General features: G+C 41.5%; 2 protein-coding genes across 4 annotated transcripts in view; one reads left to right on the top strand and one right to left on the bottom strand.

Moving 5' to 3' along the window:
• THADA (THADA armadillo repeat containing) overlaps positions 1-7,070 on the bottom strand; it is a gene marked incomplete at its 3' end in the record, with an annotated part of 165,811 nt that extends 158,741 nt beyond the window's left edge. The window contains exons 1-8 of the mRNA XM_080341089.1: positions 7,046-7,070; positions 5,450-5,545; positions 4,048-4,142; positions 3,495-3,625; positions 2,632-2,780; positions 2,452-2,484; positions 1,565-1,617; positions 416-602 (exon numbers count right to left, since the gene is read on the bottom strand). Coding sequence (XP_080197215.1) covers positions 416-602; positions 1,565-1,617; positions 2,452-2,484; positions 2,632-2,780; positions 3,495-3,625; positions 4,048-4,142; positions 5,450-5,525 — 724 coding nt within the window. The 5' untranslated portion in view covers positions 5,526-5,545; positions 7,046-7,070. The remainder of the gene's footprint in view (positions 1-415; positions 603-1,564; positions 1,618-2,451; positions 2,485-2,631; positions 2,781-3,494; positions 3,626-4,047; positions 4,143-5,449; positions 5,546-7,045) is intronic.
• An 11,663-nt stretch (positions 7,071-18,733) lies between these two features.
• The window catches only part of PLEKHH2 (pleckstrin homology, MyTH4 and FERM domain containing H2), a gene marked incomplete at both ends in the record, with an annotated part of 49,271 nt that continues 41,420 nt past the window's right edge, over positions 18,734-26,584 (top strand). For 2 of the 3 annotated variants that reach the window (XM_080341694.1, XM_080341693.1), the window contains one exon: positions 18,737-18,859. In XM_080341694.1, the coding sequence (XP_080197820.1) occupies positions 18,737-18,859 (123 nt within the window). Of the gene's footprint in view, positions 18,860-26,584 lie in introns of all 3 variants that reach the window. The other variant, XM_080341695.1, reaches the window with a different exon arrangement.

Here is a 26,584-nt window from a genome sequence, read left to right as displayed (position 1 = left end):
TATTCACATTTATATTAAATTCTACTGTACAAAGATACCCGTGTCAGAAGTAAACACAACTAGTTATAGTGCACCATTAAATAGTTCTCACAGCATAATTCATATAGATATACACATTTTTGGTAGGCACAGACATTCAGTAAGCCTGAAAAAATATTTCTGCTAGTTTCTAATTTATTAGTAATAGCATTTACCTTGTTTTTTTGTAGTAGAACAAGTTCAACTGTACAATCAAAAATTACAATCTACAAGTCATAGCTCAAAGACCTACTAATGCTCCCAACTCCCATTAATCTCAGCAGTTCAATTTCCATTCAAGCTAAACTAAGCTTTTATAGGTACAGATGGCGTTTACTACAAAGACAACAGAGCTGATTTCATAAAAATATTTGGATTTGAATGTTACTAAACTTACCATCCATTAGGAAGTTTGTGGAGCTTTTAAGTAAACTACACATACTTTGCCAAACAGAAGACTCATGGTGTTTCCAAAGACCTCCCTGTATATTTTCCTGTAATTTTTGCACAAGCATCATTGAAACTTTAATGGCTATGAGTAAATCATGCATCAGCTGAGTCTGAACAATATGATTTCCATTATTCTTCCTGGGGGGGAAAAAAAAAAAGAAAGAAAAAACAAGAGGACAGACATGATCACAAAAGGAAAATAAAACCATTCTTCACCATCCCCAGAAAACTACATTCTGCCAACTTCAGATAGAATTAATGGTAAAAACTAATTTATTGTTCAAGTTGACCAGACCTGTAACTACAGGAAAACAAGAAGCAGACTCAAGGGCAGTGTTTTAAAATGAAATTAACGACAAATTCTACTACAATTTCTGCAGGTTCCTGTGAAAAAATTTCACTCATCTGATTCCACCTGAGCACAGCTAAACTTCTCAGCCACTTTCCAGAAAGATCAACAGAACAGTGCTGCTCCCTTCTCATTTCTCAAGCACTTCCTCCATATGCAAAGCATAATTCTATGATTTGACTTTCTTCTAACATGAATACAGACAACATGTAAACTCTTAACATATAAATCACTCCATTAAGCATCCTTCTCCTCTGGGTACATGATGAGAGACCAGAGTGAAGACGCTTCACTTCATGCAATGCTGGAAAATGTCAACATATTAAACGAATGCCTGCTGTGACAGACTAAACAGAACATCAATACTGAATTAAACACTCATGGAAAGTGGAAGAGTATTACTCTACCTGCATTTTAACAAGTGTATCTATTAATTACAGTGTTCAGTCACAATTCAGATAGAAAAACCACAACTCAAAGGTCTCCCTTAAAAGTAATAGCTCTAGCAACAGTATCTTAAATATTACTGTCTTTCATCTTCCTCCTTTTGTCTCTTATTTTATATCATAATATTGCCACAAAAGAAAGGAAGCTCATCAGAGTTTTTATTTAAAATATATGTCATTGTGAAATGACATTCCTATATTTCATCAATGTATGGCTATCAAAGTGATATTCCAAATCATACCAGATTTTCTTGCAAGAGTGAAATAAAAACAGATAAAATAAAGCTTTTATTGAATTCACTTGCCTGTTTTCTTCCTGTATGTCAATTAGTGACTTCTGCAGAAACTGAAGAACTAGTGAAAATAATTATGATGTGAATTTATTTAAAAGAAAAATGGAACAGAAAAATTCCAACAAAGCAAACACACATACACATCACACAAAAGCACAATGAACAGTCATCCATATAGTGGTATTTCTTGTACTCCATAAACAAATTAAACTGAAATCAAAGTGTAGATACAAAAATGCAATGCTAAAGTAAAATCCTAATCTGTTTTGCAACAACCTGGTACAAAAAGAGAGTTTTCCAACCCACTTGGCCTAATCCTGTGAGGTACTGACAGTCCTGACTCCTCAATGAAAAGCTGAAGTTACCAAGAGCTAAATACAGAGCAGCAATACAATGTCCACAGGAAGATGTGAACATCATCTGCATGCTGAGGGCTCAATATGTCAAGTTATCCCATATTACCAGCAGATCAGACTTCTGCCACATTATTGTCGAAGAAGATTCTTGCCGCAGCAGGCCTGGGCCTGCTGTAGCCAAGACTCCTCATTAGCAGCCCAGTGTTACCACATTCAACTTCATCATGAGGCACAGGACAGAGAATACTTCATGTGAAGTAACATCAATTCCCTCAGCCTATTAAGAATTACTCACTGTTATCTTTTCAGATTTATATCTAGGGCTGCTCAGTAAAGCAAGATTGACCCTTGGAAATTAAAGGTACAAATCAAAGGAAAATCTTTGACAAAAAAGTACCCTGTCAGGGTGCTAGTTATTAAAAATTAACCAGGAGGAAATCAGATCTTATACATCTTTATGCCTACCTCACATTACTTCACACACAACCCTCCCCCAATAATCCACAATGAAACTTACTTTACTGTAAATATAACTTTACCTTCTTCAAACAGGTTCTTAATACTTGCTCTACCTGAAGAAAATAAAAGAAATTTTAACTACTGAATACTAGCCAATGCTATCTGTCTTACATAAGCAAAGTATAAACATTGCTATTAGGTGCTCCACCGAGAGGCAAACCAATGCTGAGCAGAAGACAATATATTCAATGTCATGGTACCTAAGCTGAAGTCTACCATACAGGAAGCAAGGTTGTCCAGCACTTTCCTGTACAAATACACGTCTGTGGTTTTCAGTTCTTCCCGAAGGCAGCACATAAAGCTTTGTAGAGCCAACATCATCAACTGTTCAGGAAGACCGTTTAGTGAGCTGCAACAGTAAGAAACAGCACAATCACTTAGCTCATACTGAGGGGTTAAATATCCACTTAACTAAAGTCAATGTCAGTTAAAACTCCAATAATAGATGGATGTTCCTTCCTGCATGAAAACATAATAAACACGTACATTCTAATTTTGCAGCTAGGAGTGTAAAGCTCTGGCATGCAACCCAATACAGGATGGAAGTCCTGCATCTCTCGGTGGGACAACAAATGTTTTCAGACATAGAAATGAATATAGCTAAGCACTGGATCTCAAAAATATTAAGGCTGTAATAAGTTCACTAAAGAAATGCAACAGTAATTTTGCAACAAAACAGGCACAAGAAACCACAATTTAGTTATGATGCCTTTGAACAGCCTTCTATTGACATGGTCCGAGTTGAGATTTTTTTTTTTAGCAGATTTAAAACTTCCACTCTAGTACTGGATTTCAAAATTCCAAGTGCTAATTACATACTATATTGTCTTCCAGTAATGAAACAAATCAAAATAATACTTCACTTTGAAGTTATTTATCCAATGATATATTGTATTATTTAGAATTATAGCAAGATATTTAACTAAGCAAGAAAGTACATATTCACATATTAGTAGCACAAATTTTCAGTGAATTACAGCAATTCATAGTGCACAACAAACTACTGACTGAGAAGAGCATTTTTTTTCTAAAAAAAAAAAAAGCTTATTATTCAATTTTTTACCTTGCTAATACTTTTTTCAATGGATTCTTCACACCCAGTGAAAAATACGTCTCTCCCAAAATATCCAAACAAGCTTTAGCCATGGGATCACATGCAGGGTTTTGATTCATCTTCTTCACCAATGGCGTAATCTATAATCAACAGACCACATGATCAACAAAAACTCTGGATATACCCTTATCCTTAGAGGCAGAATTCCCTCTCATCCAAGCATATGGCGCAAAACTGTCCTCTCTTTACTATATCTCATTGAGTTTCAGGTATTGAATAATGTTCCAAGTACACCCCTAATACCAAAACCAACATACATACAAAATAGGAAACTTGGTATCACTTGCCTTCCAACATTTTCAGTAACTGTAGCTCTTGCTAATTTAAGTACTAGAACTACATTTCTACCTAACATACGTGTAGCGGCAACAACTGCTTTTTACCCATTTCCAGGAATGTTTAAAACATTATAAAGTTTATTTTAGAACTGTATTTCCCATTACCAGTGCACACGACATACTGTCAGTCACCAATAACCGCACTAACAACAGTGAAGTCTTACTTGTTTAATACACTGTATCTGCTGGATGCCACTGCGCAGCTGCGCACAGTGCAGAAGCAGAGATGCCAGGTTTTGCTCTTCAGCCTTTGAAAACCCTACATTTGGAAGAAAAGTCTCTTTTTAGAAAGGGATTACAATAAGTAGCATAAACAACATATAATTTATAATAAGAAAACACTGTTTAATTCTTAGTTTTTTCCTGTTCCAGTAAACCTACTGGTGCCACAATCTCTTAGTCACCTTACAACACCTTAACATCTTTTTTTTTCCTAATAAATGGAAAAAAAAATAAAAAAAAATAAATTAAAATTTCAAGTTTCACTGGAGCATCATAGTAGGCCTCATCTTCAGTATGAAGACCAGTTTCACAAAACCACAGCATGGTTGAAGCTCAAAAGGGACCTCTAGAGGTCATCTGGTCCAACCCCACTGCTCAAGTAGGGTCACCTGAAGCAGGCCGCCCACGACCACATCCAGATGGATTTGAACACCTCCAAGGATGGAGACTTCCCAGCTTCTCTGGACAACCTGGGTGAGTACACAGTCACTCTCACATTAAAAAAGTTTCCTAATGTTCAGAGGAAGCCTCTTGTGCTTCAGTTTGTGCCCATTGCTGCCTGAAGAGTCCCAGCTCTCTTGCCTTTCCTCATAGGAAGGAGGCTCCAAGCCCTTCATCATCTTAGTAGCCCTTCACTGGACTCTCTCCAGTATGTCCGTATCTCTCTTGCACTGGGGAGCCTGGAACTGGATGCAGCACTCCAGGTGTGGCCTCATCAGTGCTGACTAGAAGGCAAGGAGCATCTCATATACAAATTTTGTATTACTTGGTTTTGGTACTGTTTGTTTGTTTTTCAGACTTCACTGGAAGTTCACCTCATGAAACAGGAAGAAAAAAAAACAAACATACCACAAACACAGAAAAGAGCAGCCAAATACTATCTTTAAACTGACTTAACTACAGAAAATACAAAGACTAGGGAAATACACCTAAGATGACCTCCAGATATCCCTTCCAATCACAACCGTTCTGTGATTCTCTGAAATTCAGTGTTATCCCACATATTAAGGCTGCCAATTCAGGTAGCTCGGAATTGCAGGCCTGCAAGTAGGATCACAAGTAGGATCTCCTACCATCCTCACACCAATGATAAAGCAAAGAGCTTTCAAACCAAATACACGGTGCTCTAAAGGATTCTTTTAACTCTGACAAGGTAAGAAGTCATTGTCATTACAAAATAAAAACAAACCACAAAAGAGCAAACACATCTAAGAACTCACAAAACAAAACCACAAAAAATAAAACATAACAAGTAAAAAAACCCACAGATAAATTTCAGTAGCTACTTAAACACATTCTGCTAACAGAAATTACACATCAGTTCAGAAAAAACATGCCACTTACTCTGAAGTTTTTCGAGCTGCTGATGATCAAGGAAGAATGCATCTACCTGAACTTCCTTCTTCTTCTTCAAAACCATTTTGCCCGATTAAGAGACAACTGCTTAAAAAAAAAAAAAGAAACAAACCCAGGTCACATAATTTTAAAAGCATAATTACAAACAATTTCTAACACTTCCCATTATAATGGTCTTTTTACTGTCTTTATTTTTTATTGCATTATCTGTGCATTACTTTTCAATATAGTAGCTCTCTTTAATTTTATCAGCTTCAACTAGTATGAGCATTTTGTCCAAAATTCACCCAGATTTCATGGCACAAAGTGGAAGTCACAGACAACAGGATTTGCTGGATGAATGACCAGCTCTGACAAGAATTTTTACTCAACTTGTTATGTAGTCTGTAGCATGCCCCTGGATCACAGTGTTAAAATACATCATGCTGAAAAACGGGAATACCACCACCAAACTTCTGTTGCTCTGTTTTACTGTTCAAAACTTGTATTAATGTAAAGTTAGAACCGCGTAGCAAAGCAGTTTTGTTTCTTTAAAACACATCAACCAGTTCTGTATCTGCAATAATGGATGTTACAAATAGCAAGTTACTTTTCTTCCTTAGGGTTATAGTAATTTAACATGCACTACGGTTTTAGTGACTGATGAGCTCGTCATCCCAAAACAACTGAGGCTGGAAGGCACCTGTGTGGGTCACCTGGTCCAACCCCCTGCTCAACCAGGGCCACCTGGAGCCAGTTACCCAGCACCATGTCCAGGTGGCTTCTGAATGTTCCCAAGGACAGAGACTCCACAGCCCCTCTGGACAGCCTATGCCAGTGCTCTGTCCCCACACACCCGCTGCCTCCCGAGGTTCAGAGGGACCCTCCCGTGTTTCAGGCTGTGGCCACTGGGCACCACTGAGAAGAGCCTGGATCCGTCTTCTTTGCACCCTCCCACCTCCACACATACACACTGACCTATTAGCCAGTCCCGGTTGACAATGATCAGAAAGCACAACTTCTTTTATTTTCTTCTAAAGGACAGGTGGCCTCAGCCCTTTTCCCCAGGTGGAAGGCACCACATGGCAGAATTCACCCCCCGTGGCCAGCGCGGTGTCCAACATGACACCCCCGACAACCTCCGGGCGGCCTCGGGAAGACAAGAGCCCGACTTACAGCGCCCCGCAAGAGGCTGCAGCCGGGCCCCGCTGCCCGCTCTCCGTGACCGACCGGGACAGCCCCAGCCGCCCCGCGCCCCTCAGCAGCCCCCGGCGCGCTGCCGGGCCCCCGGGCCGGGCCAGGCCGCACCCGCCGCCTCACGCAGGGCCGGCGCGCAGCGGGGCCCGGGTGGCAGCGGCAGCGGCACCCACCAGGGGAAGTGGCTGGGCTGCGGCCGGCTCGGGGCCGCCGCCGCGGAGGCCGCGGGACGGCGGAGGGCGACAGCAGCGGGAAAGGCGAACACCCAGAGGAGCCAGCCGCCCCGGACCCGAGCGTGGACTCACCCGCCGGCGCCGCTTCCCTTCCCGGTCCGTACCCGAGCGGAGACTCACCCACCGCCGCGTTCCCTCCCAATCCCCGCGGGCCCGTACCCGAGCGGAGACTCACCCACCGCCGCTTCCCTTCCCGGTCCGTACCCGAGCGGAGACTCACGCACCGCCGCTTCCCTTCCCGGTCCGTACCCGAGCGGAGACTCACCCACCGCCGCTTCCCTTCCCGGTCCGTACCCGAGCGGAGACTCACCCACCGCCGCTTCCCTTCCCGGTCCGTACGCGTGGGGAGATTCGGCCACCTGCGCCGCGTCCCTTCCCGGCCGCCGCCGCCCCGCCCACATCACGTGCCGCCCGCCACGGCGGGGCCCCGCCCCCTGCAGCGCCCCGCCTCACGCCGGGCCCCGTGACACGCCCCGCAGGTGGCTCCCGGCGCGGCACCGGCCGCGGACGGGCCGTGGGGCGGGGCGTGGGGGCGCCGGTTGCCGCCGGCTGGAGCATCGTCCTGAGCGACGGCCGCAGCGGGTCGCCGGGTTACTGTGGAAAACACCCGTCTTGCGGCTGAGCCTACGTGAGAATCGCTGGCCCGTGCGAGGCGCGAGTAGCTTCCCTTGTTTTGAAAAGCACTCTTAACTTTGGGAAAACTCGGTGGTCGCTTTATGCCATGATCGCAACAGCGTGTGTTCTTCCCTGAGTAACGACGCCCCCTCTCGCGTTCCTCCGCGGTTTGAAATGGACGCTGCGTCTTCGGGAGCCCCGGTGACCCCGTGCCCGCGGAACCGCCGGCGGTTCGGAGCTGCAGGAACCGAACACTTCACAAAATAATCCAATAAACTTCATTCGAAAAGCGCCCTCCATTCGCTGGTTTCCTCTTACCGTATCTCTTGATCCCTTACAACAGTCCTCAATTTGTCAGCACTTCCACGTTTTCTTAAACTGTAAAATGATGAACAAAACCCAGTTAGCTTTTATAGATTAAGGATTTTATTTTTAGCCAGGGCAGGGTTGTTTGGGGTTTTTTTTTTTCAACTTTTCAATCACAGAATGTCAGGGATTGTAAGGGGCCTTGAAAGATCATCCAGTCCAATCCCCCTGCCGGAGCAGAAACGCCCAGATGAGGTTACACAGGAATGTATCCAGGCGGGTTTGGAATGTCTCCAGAGAAGGAGACTCCACAACCTCCCTGGGCAGCTAATATCTATTAGGTCACATGCCTTTCACAACCCTTCCAAGTCCCATATGAATATAATGTCACAAGCAATAGACTATCTTATAGGGACAGTCCTTCCTGAGTCTGTGAGTTGTATCTAGCAAAAGGGAAATCTCACGTTCATTGTGAAAACGGTTATTGCAAAAGTGGTTATTGTAAAATGCCAGTTCAACATACTAGTCATTATTCCATGAAAATTTAAGAGCAGCTATGTTGTGGTAAGGCAAAGGAGGGAAATATAACAAAACCCATTCATTTCCACTTGACTTTCACCCAACAGTGATTTTCTTGGCTTTCTAAAGCAGCTAAAGTCCATGGGAATCTGTTCAGGATCTCCAGCAAACTTCTGGACGCCCCTTTAGCACTGAAGTTTCACAGTAACTCCTGACTTCTGACATGGTAATGGCCAAAGGAATTGAGAAAAGGTTTAAGCATTTCCAAATATGTGGAAAATAATTTGAGTTTTTTGCTGTTGGTTGGTTCATTTTCCCACTGTTTTGTGTTCAGATATTTCTAGGAAACCATTGCTTGGCACTATGCATCGCAGTGACCTGCTTAAAATGCTGGACTTTCTCCAGGTCCAAGACAGACTGAATGCTCATATGTGATTTAACCTTCCAGCCAAATCAGACAACGCATCCTCACTTAGTGTAAGCGAAGTCTCCAACAAGCTAAGCTTAACCTCCAGTTCCTTGACCTCAGTTCAATACCTGCACATTTTACATGCAGTGTGATCCTCTCCCTACAGGTTCCCCAGTTTCAGGGGAACCCTTTTCAGGGTTCCAACTCTTTGTATTCCAGCTCATTTTCTGAAATTCACAGACCTGTGTGTTACTGGTGTCATGGCTACGCTGTGCTCTGCTATGTGCCAGAGATCCTGCAGACACCAAAAAAGCAATCACAGTGTTAGAAATTGCTATGGAGAGAATAAAAAACAAAATAGAAAGCATTGCTATGGCACTGCATAAATACACCTACGCCTTGAGCACTGTCTGCAGTGTCCATCCCTACACAAAAACATTGTAGTAGTTCTGCCAGAGGTGTGAAGTAGGGTAAGAAGGATGGCTAAAGATAGAGGAGGGGCTTCCTTGTGAAACCATTAAAGAAAGTAAGTAACTTCACTCTCACAGAGAAACAACTGAAATGGAATATGACAGAAATTTCTAAAATAATTTCTCACTGTATCTACAAAAACTAAGGGGCATCAAATGAAACAAGCAGATAGCAAGTCCAGAACTAAATGAATTAGGTCGAGAGAGGTTCTCCAACCGCTCTACTCTGCCCTTGTGAGACTGCATATGGAATATTGTGTCCAGTTCTGGGCCCCTCAGTTCAAGAAGCACAGGGAACTGCTGGAGAGAGTCCAGCACAGGGCAACAAAGATGATGAAGGGAGTGGAGCATCTCCCTTATGAGGAAAGGCTGAAGAAGCTGGGGCTCTTCAGCTTGGAGGAGACTGAGGGGTGACCTCATTAATGTTTATAAATATGTAAAAGGTGAGTGTCACAAGGATGGAGCCAGGCTCTTCTCGGTGACAACCAATGGTAAGACAAGATGTAATGGGTTCAAACTGGAATACAGGAGGTTCCACTTAAATTTGAGAATAAACTTCTCAGTGAGGGTGACAGATGCTGGAACAGGCTGCCCAGGGAGGTTGTGGAGTCTCCTTCTCTGGAGACATTCAAAACCCGCCTGGACACCTTCCTATGTAATCTCATCTGGGTGTTCCTGCTCCGGCAGGGGGATTGGACTAGATGATCTTTCGAGGTCCCTTCCAATCCCTGACATTCTGTGATTCTGTGAATTATTTAAACCATGGAGCTCCTCATCCTAGGACATTTTGGATCTTGAAAATTACAGCTGGGCTAACTCATGGAAGAAAAAAAACATTTCAAAACACAAAACTGGCTCACAAAGTCCCCGAATGACAAAGCAACTGGAGACTAGGACAGTATTCTGTCTTCCCTGGGCACTGTCTGAGGGCAACAGTCAAGCGACTGGACCCCAGGCTGGATGGCCCCAGCTCTGAGTGGGTACAGTCATCTTCACTGCCATGTCTCTGCATGGTCCTGCAACTCATCAGAAGGTTTTTTCTAAGCACTGGATTTATATTCACAGGCTTCACAGTTTTGACAAATCAATATGCACCAGTGAAAATCCCTTTCAAAGGAAAAATTCTAACCTACACTGTTGGAAACTTTGATGTTTAAGTGAGAAATCCTAGTCTTGAGCTATGCCTATATCCAGTAAATAGAATATTTTCTATTATTAATATTTTCTAAAATTATGAGCTTATCATTTGTAAACTCTCCGAAATTGACTATTTAGAGCAATATAGAATTTTACCACTTCGTGGCGCCAAACAATTAAAAAGAGGTTGTGCTTTTAAAGGGAAGCCATGGATCTTCTCAGCAAGCTGTATTTTTCCTATGTAGAAAAAGCCTTTATTAGCAACAGAAGTAATGATAGATTCTTCCATTCATAGGCACCAAAGCACAAGTACTAGAGGCTATTTAGGCAAGATGCCATTTTTATATTGCTGAAAGACAAACCACAGCCTTGAAAGAGCAACATTTTAAGACATGCCATAGTAATAACGTGAACTGAACAGGAATGATCTTTCTCCCCCTCCTCTGCTTAAATAAAACCTTTAAAGCTGGTTGTTTGTTTGTTTGTTTTTTGTCAAAAATGATCAAGAAGCTTTTTAATTAGTTTGAACAGCACCTGAAGATAATCTATTTATTTCTATCGCAGTTTTGTAATTGCAACGAGAAAAAACAATGTAATAGGAACTTTTTCTCTCTTGCAAGTCTCAAATATATACATAGTCCTTTCAAAGAATCCACACAGAAATGAACTTACAGAAGACATTATATAGTCTAAGATTTTAGAATCACAAGATGTTTTCTGGAATATATTTTCCAATTGTAGACACACATACCAGTCTGAAATACCTAAACTTGAATGGCTGCAATGTTTATCTATGTGAGAGAGGAACAGAAAAAGCTCCATTTGGCATGTTGGGGGTAAGGTACCCCCATTCTGATCAGAATGTCAGAATCATGTTCTGCATACACAGGAAATTCTCATAAACCCCAAATTTTATATTCTAGTTGCAGGTTTGATAACCACTTGATCATCTCTAAAATGGAGCTACTACCAGTTTTTGAATTAGCTTCCACAGTCTAGAGTAGATGTTTTGCAATACAGTGTTTGTAATACTTCAAAACAAATGAGGTTATTGTTTAATAAGACAACCATAAGCTTAGAACCTACTTTCTTGCATTAAAATCAATTATGAACAGTAAAAACCACACAGCACATCTATCTTCAGCCCAAACCTAGAGGAGAATATTTAGAGTCCACATTGGAGTGGCAAATATTTCATGATGTTTTGCCTTTGGTTCACTTCTAAAGTGAACAGCTAACATATGATCATTCCAAGGTGTGAATACCCATCTTGCAGTTTGCTTCTACAATGTACTGTGTACCAGTTTTTTGCATTTTCTGCACATATTTGCAAGACTCCATCTTGGATTTATTACGGCTTGTATGTAACTTCCACCAGTGACAACAGCAAGGAGAAACAACTCTCTCCCTGAGATCATGCTTATGTGTACAGTAGTTTTCTGTGCCTTTGCCTGGAAGATCTATGGCTCTGCCCCTTGTGTTCTAACTACAAAACACAGTTGTATTTTGTTCTATGTGTCCCAATTGTTCTACTGGTAATTTTATTCCCTTCGGTAACTGAACACAGACTCTAGCCACCTCTACATACTTTACAGATAAAGGCAGTTGAGAGAAAATCTGGAGTATCCCTGTTCCTTCTTCCAGAATATTTTTCATGCCTCTTCATGTATGAATATTGAGAGCTGCGTGATGACAAAGCATTTTTATTATCTAGGGCCAAAGAAAATGTCAACCCACAAACCAAACTGAAAGAAACATTCATCAAGTGAGCAGGCTTTGCTCTCCCTCCTGCGGTCCAAGCATGTCATTCGCGTAGCCTCCACTTTTCCTTCGCTCAGCACACTCGGAATTCAAATGCTCTCTGTACTCTGGGATATATCTAGAGAGAACGTGTCACTATTTAATGAATGATATGGCCAATGTTTTCATGAAACACCAATGCTGAATCATTTTGCATAGTGTCTGTCAGGAACTGGACAATTATGTTTATTCTTTTAGCTGGATCTTTTAACCTATTTTTTTTTTCAGTTCATTTGTTTTTAATCTAGCTTGAAGACTCTAGATGGGAGGTATCAAGTAAAAAACCAATTCACTTCTTGCTATATCAGAAATCATGTTTTTTATACTTTTTCAGTGACAACTGTTTAAAAAATACATGAGCCACTTAGGAAAGTACCAGCAAATGAAACAGTTACAGTGAAGATGTTTGAATACTTTAAGGTCACTGCAAATGAGGGGAAAATTGGAGGCTGTACTGAACTGAATAGGAAAAAATGAAACTGTGTATAACCAGATAGGGAATATTTGAGCTTTTTAAGACACTTTTTTTGCAAACAAAAAACCTGCACTTTCACTGACTCATAGATGATTGTGAAAGAGCAGTTTACATAAGACAACTCTGCACACCTATATGAGAAATAAACACTAGGAGAACAATGAAGTGTGGTTTATTTCTGTGCCAGAAGAACCTGTAAAACATTTTGCGTCCCTGGATCAAAAATCCAAACAAAACACAATCCATAAATCTCAGTCCAAATCAATGTGTATATGAGGAAGATCCCTATACATGCCAGACAAGCAACATACTACTTACTTTTCCCAAATACTGTTTAATACTTTAGGCAGCTTTTTAGAAAAGACTGAGATGGCTGGTTACCTGGGACGTACTCACAGCTCTTTCCAGACGGAGGGGACCAGGAGCCCGCTGCCAACATGACTCACCAGCACGTGCACCTGCTGCTTCACTCCATCTACTACAAAAATGCAGAGTGTGTCGTTACCTATTGGACATGGCAGCTCTACAAGACCAGTTCATCCCATAATATCCCCACCATTGCCCTGGTGACTGCACGGTTCCAACCCTCGGGTTTATACTCGACAAATGACCTTCCCAAAGGTGAAATTTAAACTGCAGTAAGCTCCACTGTTGGAACTGACGAACTTCAGGACAAGCGGATGAGTCTTCCTTACAAAGTCTCCCCTCCAGAAATTCACACAAAGTCGGAGGAAAGGGAGCTGTGTCTCTTTAGTTTGGAGGAGAGCGAGGGGCGACCGCATTAATGTTCACAAATATGTAAAGGGTGAGTGTCAGGAGGACGGAGCCAGGTTCTTCTCGGTGACAACCAATGATAGGACAAGGGGCAAAGGGCTCAAATTGGAACACAGGAGGTTCCACTTATTTTTGAGAAGAAACTTCTTCTCAGTGAGGGTGACAGACACTGGAACAGGCTGCCCAGTGGGGTTGTGGAGTCTCCTCTGGAGACATTCCAAACCCTCCTGGACACCTTCCTGTGTAACCTCATCTGGGTGCTCCTGCTCCGGCAGAGGGATTGGACTGGATGATCTTTTGAGGTCCCTTCCAATCCCTGACATTCTGTGATTCTGTGAAAGTAACTTAAAACCCTTGGCCGGGGAAGGGGTGTAGGCAAGGGGTGTTCCAAGGAGCGGAGCGGCGGGAGGCCAAGGGGGGGTGCAGCACCCACCTGGATCCCCTCCGCCTGGGAGAGCCGCCAGGTTCCGCCAGCCTTCCCCGCACCCGGCGGCTCTGCCAGCCGCCTGTCGCCCTCCGAACGGGCGCTCCCTCCCCGGCCCCCGCTCGGGGCCAGAGCCGGCGGCCGCCAGTCTGAGGAAGCGGCGGCGGGGCGGACGCCTCGGAGCCCGCCCCGCCGGGAGGACGCCGAGGCCGGGACACCCCGGCCCGCCGCGCCTGCCGGCATCCCGGGAAGGGACCCCGGCGCCAAGGCGGGCAGGCCCCGCCCGGGCTCCCCGCCGGGGGCGGACCCCGCTCCTCAGTGGCCACCGCGGCCGTCGCTCAGGCGGCCGCGCCGCTCGCCGCGGGGATGGCGGGGCGGGGGCCGAGGGGCGCGGGCAGCCCTGGCCCCGCAGCGCCCACAGCCCGGACGGCGCCCGGCGCAGCAGCGCGGCGAGCCAAGGCCGGCCAGGTTAGAGCTCCCTTTCGTTGCCCACTTCCCTCCCTTTGCGAGCGGAGCCGCGTCGGGCGGGCGGCAGCGCCCGGGCCGGCCCTGGGCTCTGCCCCGGCAAGGGGTGTCGCTCCCCGGCGGCGGGGCGCGGCGCGACAGCCGGCGTGGTGCCTCCGGGACGCTCCGGCACGGTGGAGAGTGACGTTGTGCTGGGTGACGTTGTGTTGGGTGACGTTGTGCTGGGTGACGTTGTGCTGGGTGACGTTGTGTTGGGTGACGTTGTGCTGGGTGACGTTGTGCTGGGTGACGTTGTGCTGGGTGACGTTGTGTTGGGTGACGTTGTGTTGGGTGACGTTGTGCTGGGTGACGTTGTGTTGGGTGACGTTGTGTTGGGTCACGGCGGTGTCGCTGACTGCAGTAGCCCGGGGGGCGTCAAGCAGTGTCCCCATGGCAGGAGACAGAGGAGCTCGAGGTGTCTTTAGGCCCCTTAAGGTGCAGGTGCCTCTTGCCCGGTTGGCAGTGCCGTTGCCGTATCCGCGCTATCCCCCCAAAAAAAGGAGAGCAGGAAGAGCACAACTTCCCAACAAACATGCAAAAATTAAGATATTTTAAAAACACACTGCCAGCTTTCAGAATTTCACATACAAATTAAATGTTCGTACCTAGCGTGATGTCACGCTGCGACCTTTCAAATTGCGGCCCTCGGGAAAAGGACGTAAAGTGATCTTCTGGGCCTTGACGCTGCTTGCTGCCGGCATTTGACAGCGCTCTGCGGGTGAGCCATTCCCCTGGGAAGCCGGGCTGGAGGGGGCAGCCTGGCCCCTGCAATCTGGAGGGCTGCTGGGGGTCTGCGCCCAGGGCTGGGTGCGGGAGCTCGGGCTGACGTGTTGCTTCATGGGAACAACCTCATCAATATTTAGGAAGCAGCAGTCAGATTTTGGAGGAAATTTTAAAATAGCTTTGGCTACAGTTTGTCTGAGCACAGAATTATGCAAAATGAGTCAAATGGAAAAGAAAGTTACCAGTGTTTCGACATGAGTAAGGGCTCTGGCCAGCAACAAACCTGAGAATGACTTCCTTGATTCCCAAACAGGTCCACTTTGTGTCTCATCATTTCCTTTCTCCAGTTCAACCTTTGTGGTTCCAAAAATATTTGTAAGTGCTGAGTTTGGGTGAAAAGAGTAGAAGAAAGGGGCCTAAAATTCAAGAGGTCTGGTCCAAGTGCATTTGGGCTGGTGAACCCACCATGAACCCACTCGTGTTGAGGAGCTTTCTCCAGCAGAGAAAGGACGTACAGGACACATGGACAGAGTATGAAATGTTTAGTTAAAGACAGAGTTTTGTTAGAGCAAAACAATGACAGTGCGATAAGGAATATGTAAATTTTTTAATGGGCTTCAATAAGCTAGAACATTGTTCCCTCCTTCCCCCTGAAATGTATTTTGATAATTTCCAAGCAGACAGCAAAGAAAAGGAAATTATATCAATCCCTTTGGGGAGAATGTGACATTCTGACTTCTTGAAGCCTATGAAGAGGTTTATAAACTTAGAAAATGAAAAAGACGAATCTAATCTTTGCAGACCTGTCAAACTTGTCTCAATTAATTTTTGATGACATAATTAGAACTTACCGCTTTAATGTGCGCTTTTTTAGTTTACTTTTGAAAAGATTTTATTTTTAAAGACTCAGGGAAAACAGAGGGCTTTGCAGTGGGAACTGGAGCAGGAAGAAGGGGAGGACTCGGTGTAGATTCGAGTGCTGATTCAGAGCACTCTATTAAGCCAAGAGAGATGAACTCATTTTTTTCCTTCCTTGGGGAATCAAGCAAGAAACAGGAAGTCGTTGATTCAAAGTAAGATCATTCACTCCGCAATTTGTAAACAGTGAATTATGTCCCTGTAAATATTTCCGGAACTCATTGGCTTGTTGGAAAATATGAAGTAAATTATTATAATCTCTAACAAACATCCCACAATAAAAAAAGAGTTATTTTCAAACTTTTTATCTGTAATGTTTATACAGTGGAATATTAATTAGCTTGGACATTGAGAAACTACTTGGCTGGACGCATTGTTCACTGCCAGAAATCCATCTACTCAAATGTTTTGTCTGTTGAAAGACAAACATTTTTAACTCCACCCTGTAATATTGCACCCTACAAAAAAAGCAAAATTTCTTTCACTACTTGTTCTGTTTGTGTTTTTGCTGCCACAAACACTGAACTGTCCTACTGTTAACCAGATGTTGGCTGAGTTCATCTCTGTCTTATGTTGCTGTAATTAGTCAAAAGGGAAAAAAAAAGTTATAAAAGATCCTAACTAGACGGTCTAATAGGAAATTGTCATTCCTTGTTACTGAGGGGAGCAGAATCCAGGCTGAAACTTTGGCTTCCTCTGTAAAGCAGGAGAAGCTGCTGTTTGGCAGTGTCACCTTCCACCCTTGGACATGGGGACTCCTGCGGGAGAGAGGAGCAAGGATTAGGGATGGGACAGTGGTGAGCAACTTGCTTCCCTGACAGGCCAGGGAGTTTTCTGTCCAGTTTAAAGGAAGAGGTGAAATGGTAAAAGACAGGAGTCACCTCGAAAGGTTGCAGCTGAAATGCTTGTGTGCTTCAAGTTTAGAGTTCGAGTGTTGTAGGATCAGCTCAGGAAACTATTTTAATAATGTGCTTAAATCCCAGTGATACCATGAGGATTCCTGAATAGGGATGGTTGTAACCTCAGGCTTAATGGCTTGAATCACAGCCTGAGGGAGCAAGAGGGAGAGAGTCAGGAGTGGAGCAGTTACCTTCAGACAAGTGACTATGGTGAAGAACCAACAAACCTTAGTCAGTTTTTCTTTCCTCATTTTCCTTCTAATTTAAGATATGGAATGAAAGAAATAAGGAAATTATGGTACCTGAAAGGAAAGAAAGTTTTGAGACAGTTCTTCACCTGTTTAGCTATGATGAGCTTGAGAATAATCTGAGACATTGAGAATTCAGAAGAGAACTAAAAATTACTTCTCAATGTATCAAAGAAAAGGTCTTTTTTGGAATCCTACTCATGACTTTGATTTCTCTTGTGATACTTTCTTTTTTCCTTTTTCATTTCTGGTGTCAGAAACAGTGGAAAAGATAAATCCATAGGTCTTTCCCCTCCATATGATGAGAGGTTTGGGGAAGAAGGGAGACAGGAGAGGAAGGGCAGTGCTTGAACCTGGGCTTCCAAAGGACTGGAGTGGTTCTTCAGAGGAGGCTCTCAAAGGCCTCCTTGTTAATCTGCGATAACTGGCTCGGGAGTTGCAGTAGAGAGATCTATATTACAGATGATTTTCCTCATCACACTGAAAATGGTGTCTATTTGCCTTTCTTTGTCAGTGCCTCGTTGTCCTTGACACAGGTGACCAACATGCAGCGTAACCTTATGACTGGTAATTCTTTGCTGTGATCTTCAGCTGCCTTCCACTGAATGGTGTTTTTATGGTTGGTTGTTATTCTGGAGACAAATGGCACACTTATGGGAATTCAGACTTTATTTTCAAAGCCAAACCTAGGTGTTCAGAGCCCTGCAAAGGCCAGGGCCTTTGCTCGCAAGGGAATTTCTTGGACTGAATGGTTCCATTCAGTCATCCGCTTATTCGCTATTAAGCTGTTGGTCTGTTCCCTAACAGCTGTCTACAAATACTTGGAATACAACAGAGCCCAGTCCTTCTGCTTGCACACAGATGATTTTCTTGGCTTCTCAGACTCATCCCATGATGAGCCAGCTTTCGTCCTGAATAATTTTTCCAGCAGTGCTTGTCCAAAAGGGCACTGAGCTCAATTTCCAGAAGGCATGAGCAGTTAAATGTAAATAAAAGCACAGATTTGAACCCAAACCATGCATGAACCAGGATGTTCTGAGATCTGCAACAGCTAATGTAAAGGGCTTTTTTTTCATGTGGGGCACCCCTGAGGGACCTCACTGTTACATTTGGAACCCCTTTGAATATCATTAAGGTTATTAAATTTTCAAGGCAATTTGATTAAGCGTAAGAATTTTAAAACACTTCTTAAAGAGTCATCTGCCAAACATTAAACTTCCATAAAAACAAGTGTTCTACCAACTCTCAGATAGTTAACTTATATAAAGCATTTTCTTAGCAAAAGCTCCGTTCTCTATAAGCCTTGTCTATGTAAAAAAGGATGTATACAGTAACTGAAGATAAAAATGCATGATGTGTCTCTACTTATCAAGGAAAACACATTGCAGCCCTAAACAACTGAAGAATTAAATTATGATAAACCTAAATGTTATGAACACAGATTTCAGAAATCTAGTTATGATAAGCGCCTTTGTAGACTAATATACTTTTACTAGGTTTTATGAAGCTGCTGTACATTTACAAAATTTGGGAGCATTCTTGAGATTTATATAAAATCGGTTAGTATGTACATAAAAAATTAATACATTAAATACAGACTCAATTTGACATGGGGATTTTTTCCCTTTATTTCTCCAGCATAAATATGGCTGAACTTTCGGAGCCAGAAGGTACTGTAAACTGGAAGGAAAGATGTTTAACTCTGGAGTCACAGTTAATGAAATTTCGTCTCCAGGCAAGCAAGATCAGAGAATTGTTAGCAGAAAAGGTAGGTCTCATGGTAATAATTTTAATGCTGTATAGATTACTTGATGGTGGGAGCTGATCACATGTCACAGCATGAGATTACAAGTACTGGGATATTTTCAGGAGAGAAAAAAACAAAATGTATGGAAAACAGGTATGCTTTAATGCGGTGAAAGAATTCCACACATTAGATTTGACAGCAAGAAATGTTCATTTTAAAATAAGAACACACTAGCAAATCTCCTGCAGAGAGAAATATGTATCCAGTAATAACTTTTACAACACTTAAGTCAGTATTTAACACATTTTCCTAAGTATTTAAGATCTGATTTAAGACACAGAAATCATTGGGGAGAAAATCCAGAAGTATTATTTTCCCCAGTATTCCTCACTGAATCATATAATTTACCAGACTTGCTTTTCCTATAATAAAACATTTCCAACTATGGCTCATCATCGGAGTCTAGGGACTTAGAAAGTTGAAAAGTAGTACATAATTTAATTGGAAGGATATTGTTTAAATATATGCTACACTTTGCAATAGAGAAACATTTCACTTGGCATGTCCAAATGTGTGTATCCCAACAGTCAATCATAAATAATTTGAAATATAAAAAAACTCCATTGTATTTACCTGATAATATTTCCACAGAGCAAGGCCATTAAAAGAGTACAAGGGACAAAACATTTTAGAGCATCATTGGAACTATGTCACTTCAACAGATTTCTAGTTAAAAATGTACTTTGTCAAAACTGTTCCTCCTAGAGCTGAATTTTCCATCAATTGCCACCCACAAAAGAAAGATAAAATTCAGATCCTTCTATAGTGTGTTAGAGTGACGATACTTTTATTATAGCCTTGGTTATCCCCTCAAAGAACTTCAGTAGCTTTGTAAGCCAACGCTCCTCGTTATAAGGGCCACTTTGACTCTCACCTTGCCTATCGTACTTATCCACATACACCCAAATTCTGCTCTTCCAGTTTCCACTAATTTGCTTACTAAAGATATCAGGCTCACAGATCAATAGTTGGTTCAACCACATCATCCAGTTCTTGACTGAATATCATTTGGCAATTTGTTACTATTCATTTTATCTGTTTGTGCCTGTATCTTTCCTATGAAGGTACAAAACCTCAATTTGACATGGGAAAAAAAAAAAAAAAAAAGGAATAAAGAAAGTTATTGTTCCCTGGATTAGATTTTTCATTAAGTAGGTTCTGCCTCTTTACCCCACTTGGATCTCTACATTCCAGGATGGAAGTCAAGTGCCTGAACACTGGACATGACTTTTCTAGGGACTTTCCAGCAGCTGTAACTACCAACTTTTATGCAGCTGCTGCTGATTATAGTTTTGGCAACCAAAAACTTAGATTCCAGAACAGCACTTCACAAAACTGAGTTAAAAAATATTTCAGAAGTTTGAATGCTTTCTATTAGACTTTTCGCTTTGTTCCTTTACAGTTTGCATTTGCAGGCTCTTTACTGCTAGAAATATCCTCTTAGATTAACAGAAATGTATGCGCAGTCATATAATTTCAGAAGTCAGCATTTAAAAAGAAAACAGAATAAGGATAAAATCAGAAATCTTCAGCACTGTGCCTGAAACAAAGCATTCAAAGGAAAAGTACTTATTCTCTCTGACCTGTGAGAAACATGACTGCAAAACAGATACAGAATCTTCAGAACTCGTGTTACTGCACTCTTGTTTCAGTTTGTCTTAGCTTTCTTGGAAATTTTAGAAAAAGCAAAGTGTTTACTGGAAGTAAATATGGGTTCAACAAGTATTCAGTTAGGATAATGTGATATATTACTCTCCAGAGCAGAGCATTAGCAGACTTCGTGAAAAATGATCCTTCTCCTCAGTTTGTCACTTTGACTTTTTAATCTGAATTTTTCATTCATAAACTGTAATTCAGTTGAGCTGTGCATCAGAGACTGGTTAGAGCTCAACAAAATTAGACTATATATTCATCTGCAAATTTATGAGCCTTGCACAATTCAAAACCAACAGTTTTCAAAATGGGCACTAAGGTCTTAGGTGTATGTACTTCCATGTTGGTTTCATTTGTAACAAACCTGTACTTATTTTTCACATATTGTTATTTTTGAAATTATAGAAACGGTTCTCAGTATTTGTAAAAGAAAGATATACTTGCACCAGTTTGAGATTAAAACGCAAGGAATTGTTACACAAAAATATATTTGGGAAATAGCAAAGTGAATAATGAAGACCTGATCGGCCAGTACTCGAGGGCATCCTCATACTAATGACAAGAGGAGAACAGAGATAATGTCACCCTTTACAGGCACTTTCTAGATTTGTTACCTGTTATAAATGAAACAAAACTGCAAAGCACACAAATAATTCTCCCTCTTACTTTGATTAGCACAGGCCTTGATGTGTGGTTTTGTTTACAATCATCTCAGTGCTATGAAATGTGTACTAAAACATGGAACAATAGCACTAGACAGTGTTCTACTTCAAAATAGCAACAGAAATCACAGTGCTGTGGTGTGACAGACATAAAACCCTAATGGGGATTAAACTATGTAATTGTTGTAGAAAACAGAGCGAGAGTGATTCTGTGACAAAACAGATGGTCTCTACAGGAAGGTAGGAGGAGTGAATCGGTGGTAAAATTCTGCAGCCTTCCTCCTCTGTGTGGATTTGAGAGGTATGTCTTCAAGAGAGTGAATCAGGAAAAGGAGTTCACATCCTATTACCCTATCTGGATGACTTCTTCAGAAACAGCCATTGGGCTTTTCCCTTTATATTTGCTGTATAACCTAGTCTAAAACCAGATTTTAATAAGGGTTTGCTTGAATCTGTCCTTTTTCAATATTTGTGACCTGTGTGCTTCTGTAAATATATTTGGGCAGTGGATTGAGATACGTTACCCATACACTGGAGATCAAAGACCTTTGCAAAGTTCTTTTATTTAATAAGGCCCCTGCAAGTAAATGATCAACATGGGAATTCTTCCTTATATTCTTCTAAGATACGTGTTCTAAAAAGGAAAAGAAAAAAACAACACAGGAAAGCCACAAAAACCCCACCTATTTGCTGGGTTTTGTAAGTCCAGCAAATACTCATCCTTGAACCTCAGTGGCTGAGGAGTTTGAGAAATTTGCATTATAAGTGCATTTCAGCGGTATGGCTACCAGAACTTCAATTTTGTAGTGAAGATGAGGAGAAGAAGACAGAGGAGCAAAGGTTTATACAATGTTTTCAGAAAACCTATCAATTCCCTCTTGTTTGTTTGGGTTTTTTATTTGTTTTCATTTTGCCAAGAGTCTATATTTATAAATGTAACATGCAAAGAAAGAGACCTTGTTGGAGTTTTAAGCAGAAGCTGCTGCTGTAAGTGGGAGAGGTCTTTACAGGAATTTAAGGAATGATGTAGAAAGCATCCCTAGTATGCCAAATTTAGGATGGCCGTGGAACTGAGTTTTAAGTAGCAGCTTTTATTTTAATGCAGCTTGAGTCTTATGTATGTGAAGAGTCTACTAAAAAGCTGTCGTTGAATAAAAGATTACAGTATTCTACTGCAAGTTTAGCTCCTGGCTAGAACTTCTTGTTATAGGAAAAGCTGGTGTCCCTCATTCTTTTCATAGTAAGTACATTTTTTCACATAAAATATATGTGCAACATCAGCTATAAAGTTAATGTTTTTCCTGTCATTAAAAAATTATTTTAGTAGGACTACATAGCTGTGTTAAACTTCTTCTTGGGCAGCCTGCTCTGAATTTCTCTTTCGTCAGACGACATAAGGACTGAATTTGGCACTATCTCAAATGTTGCATTATGGGCTGTCCAGTAATACTTAACACTCACATGAACGTCTCCAGTGCTGAGGAGTGATTTTCAACAAATATGAATGATTAAGAGAGAGGATTATTTTCATATATGTATTGACTTGTTTGCTTTTAACCTTCCATTTGGATATTCTCTGCATACATGCTCAGCTGGCAACTGAGTGTGTACATGACATACGCAATAATATGCATACTTTCTGTACAGATTATGAAAACTGAATGATAACTGATTTTTAGGCCAATATTTCCAATATATTCCAAAGCATAACACATTCCTGACTTTGTCTTCCAAACCAACAGCTAAATCTGTGCCCCAGTGTATTTTATTCATTTTGCAGGCATATTTATGGTATGTCATTTGACATTTCAAAATGAAGCAGATGCGGTGTGTTGTTATCTGTGGCATTACAGTTTAAAGATAAATGTTTTCAGAGGAAAAGTCCATAACACTTTAGACTTGTGCAGTGATTGCCAATTTGAAAATTGTAAAAAAGCACAATGAATATTTCCATTTGCATTCAAAGGATTTTGAAGGGTAAAGTAAAAGGGAGCAAAATACCATAGTACCAAAATTATTCAAATGCAAGTTATTTTTCAGTATTTCAGGTGCTCTTAAAAAACTTCTTGTCATGGAAAATAATTCAGATGCTGTTAGGGAGATACAAACAGGAGAAAACAAGGAGAGTTAAAGAGAATAAAAGTTAAAAGCTTATATGGTTAGTCTTAGTTTTGTTTACGCTTTTTTAATACCTATACCTTTTTTCCTATAACTTCAGTTTTATCCCATTTCTATTATTAAGATTATGCCATGCCTTTTTATAACAGTGGGTGGGGGTTTTTTTGTTTCATTGTTATTGTACATGTTAAACGCACATTCTTTCTAAGGAGGCTGAATATGGAGGGGTGGGCGGGGGGCAGGGAAGAAGAAAAAGAACTCAGGAAGCAATAAATCAGTTGTTTTTGTAGAGAACGGGGCGGGTAATGGCATGAAGAGCGCAGCCTGTGCTGTGAGGCAGGAGGATGAATATGGTCCCTCTGGTGCTATGGAGACAAGGGCATCTGTCCCGGTCCTGCCCACCTGAGATGGGGAAGTTGATGGAAGTTGTGGAAGCCGTGATAGTTGGGAAGATCCTTAGTGAATCTAAGATTTGTTTAGCATTTCACTTGTTGGAGCTACAAGACTTTTCTTCCCACCATTTTTCATGGAGGGAACTATTTTTGCACTTAGAAATAGTGCACTGAATTTTCATTCCCTCAGAGAGTATTTTCAGGCTTTAACTATCTGTTTGTCACATCTTCAAACTGCGTGATGCTGGCTTACCTGTATTTCTGGAATCTCTTGCTCCTTTATCGTCTGTGTTTCCTAGGTGTCCTATACACTTTAATTTCATGAATAAATTCAGTTTCAGTCAAGTTTTCAGTATTTTAAACTTTGGCGGTGACTGGTGCCTTTGATTCTTAAGCCATCACCTCTCAGGCAGTGGCACGGCACAAAGGCCTCTTATTTCAGATGTTCATGTTGTGGCTCTAACCAGAACTGGCAATTCAGCAAGACAGAATTAGCAGGATTTCCACAGTCGTAGTAGAATGAGCAAAACAAAACAAAGCAGGCAGCTGCCTTTTCATACAGATGAAAAAACAGTTGTTGACACATTTCTCTGTTTGTTTTGAGCAGCATGTGAGACTTCTCTTTCCTTGCCTTGCCAAAGTGCTTTGGTGCATTCTTCCATCTTGCTAAACAGTATTGTAACTTCTTTCAAGATTTTGAATGTTATAATATTGTGTCTCTGCAACTTAACCATCAAGACAAGGTGTGAGTTGGAAAAGAAGCCAGAAGGAGTGAACATTCCTAGTATTTTTACCAGGCTTAGGAAAGTTCTATGACTGACACTGGGAAAAACACAATTATCCAGCCAGCATTACATGCTGCTGATTCGACCTTCGCTACACTGCCTGCCCAAATCCTGCTGCTGAATTTAACTTTTTTCAAGACTCTATATTTACTGGCAGCTGTCCTAAACTACTAATTCTGGAAGAGTTCTCTCCCCAGGCCTTTCTGTTCCATATTTTCAGTTTATGTAATTTCCAGAAAAAAATAATTGATTTTACTATAATGAACTCAGCTGAAATGTGAAAGATTGCTTGTTCATATGTACTTTTCACACATTTAATGAGCACTAGAAAAGCCTTTTGAACTGAATAATTATTCTTAAAATCATGTTTAAATATTGAAAAGAACTTGAAAGAAGTAAAATATGACTTAGTGGTAAAACTGGTCTCATCTCATGGAGACTGATAAAAATTTTGAGCCTGATCATTTTGGAAACTGAGCAGATGGAGACTGATAATTTTGGTAGGTTTCATTTTGTTCCAAGGAAAGGCTTCTGTGCTAAACAGAGCTCAGGCGAATGAGCTGAAGAGCTAAAAAGGAGAGTTAAATGAGACTTGCAATTAAGAAGTAACCTTTGGCCTGACTAGGAGAGCAGTGTCAGAAGCTGCTGTAGTTAGAAGTGGATGGGATTGTGACTCTGCAGAACTACCAGCCACCTTCACAAGCAGCAAATGTGTGTGTGTATGCATATACACATATGTATATAAAGTTGGCATCAAAGATCCAAATTGCTTTTACGCTCCATATTTCTGACTACGACTGAGGAAGAGAAAAGAGAGAATCCCTGTGGCAAACGGTCTTGACACAGAAAGAGATAAAATGAGGAGGTTTTCGTTATATGGCAAATTTGTAGAGGAACAGTTGACACTTCTTGCTCATGAGAAGAATTGTGGCCTTTTACCTTTTAATTGATATTAAAATGCAGAAGATGGGAGAAGGAAGAAATGGGAGGGCACTGAAAAATGTCAGCTTATGAGCTGCCAGGTTGTGATCCCTAAGCTGAGTTTTGCAGTGGCAATAACCTGGGTAGGCATTCAGGTGGGATATGAAGGAAAAATAAGGCTGCATCTTTGGGGATTTAAGCCAGATAACTAATTAATCTAAAGATTTTTTTTAGAGGAGGAAATAATAACAAACGGTATAATTCCAGATACTATGAACCAGTAAAATAGTGAAGAAAGTTCACCATGATTGATCTGTGAGTAGCCCAAGGAATATTTGTGCCCCATTAAGACTCAGGCTTAGCTCATTTAGCACTTACTTAGCCCTTTTGGGGAGATCTATGACAAAAAGAAGACTGAGTTCAGAAAGCAGTTCTTCATTTTGATGACTAAATCCACACCGTTGAGAACTATTTTTGTAGGTTTCATCTTGTTATAGGGAAAAGCTTTTTGTGCCAAAGTATTCAATTTCATATTTTACTTAAGGTGTATTTAATTTTATAAATATATGTAGGTCTGAAGTATCACTTCCTCAATTTATGAGACAAGATGGACTTGTATTAATTAGTTGAAATGCAAAGCTGTTTTATAAAAGATAAGTCGTCTCATGGTGTTGCCTTTGGCATAAAAAATAAATCATCCAGTAAATAACAAAGTCTATCTGACACAAGACATGTTAATTCCTTCCTTAAAAATTATCTTCTTTATTTTTCCTGTGAAATATTAATATCTTGATTTTACATCTCTGGTTTTTAGGTGTTTTGTCTATGTGGCTTAATTGGTCAGGTCATATTTTAAAGTTTGTTGTAGTTTATGAAGATTTAACACTGTCCTTATGGAGGATTCATAATAAGTAGAAGAGAAATCAGTGTCAAGACAGAGGAATAATGCTTGAAAATATGGATGGAACATACCCAGTCAGCTTTTTTAATAACTGAGTTACGGACATAGGAGGAATATTACTGTGTTTTCCTAAGCTGTCACCAGAAGAAGGACCTTTGTGTAAAAAGTCATGCTTCTAAAACAGTTTTACCATTGCTTTTAACTAAAAAATGTATGCAAGGCTTTATACATGTATAGTTTGGGCATGGCATATT

The sequence above is a fragment of the Nesoenas mayeri genome (assembly GCF_963082525.1).
Source record: "Nesoenas mayeri genome assembly, chromosome: 3".
Classification (NCBI taxonomy): domain Eukaryota; kingdom Metazoa; phylum Chordata; class Aves; order Columbiformes; family Columbidae; genus Nesoenas; species Nesoenas mayeri.
The sequence above is the reverse complement of the archived record's forward strand: the minus strand, read 5'-3'. Positions and strand labels throughout refer to the sequence as shown.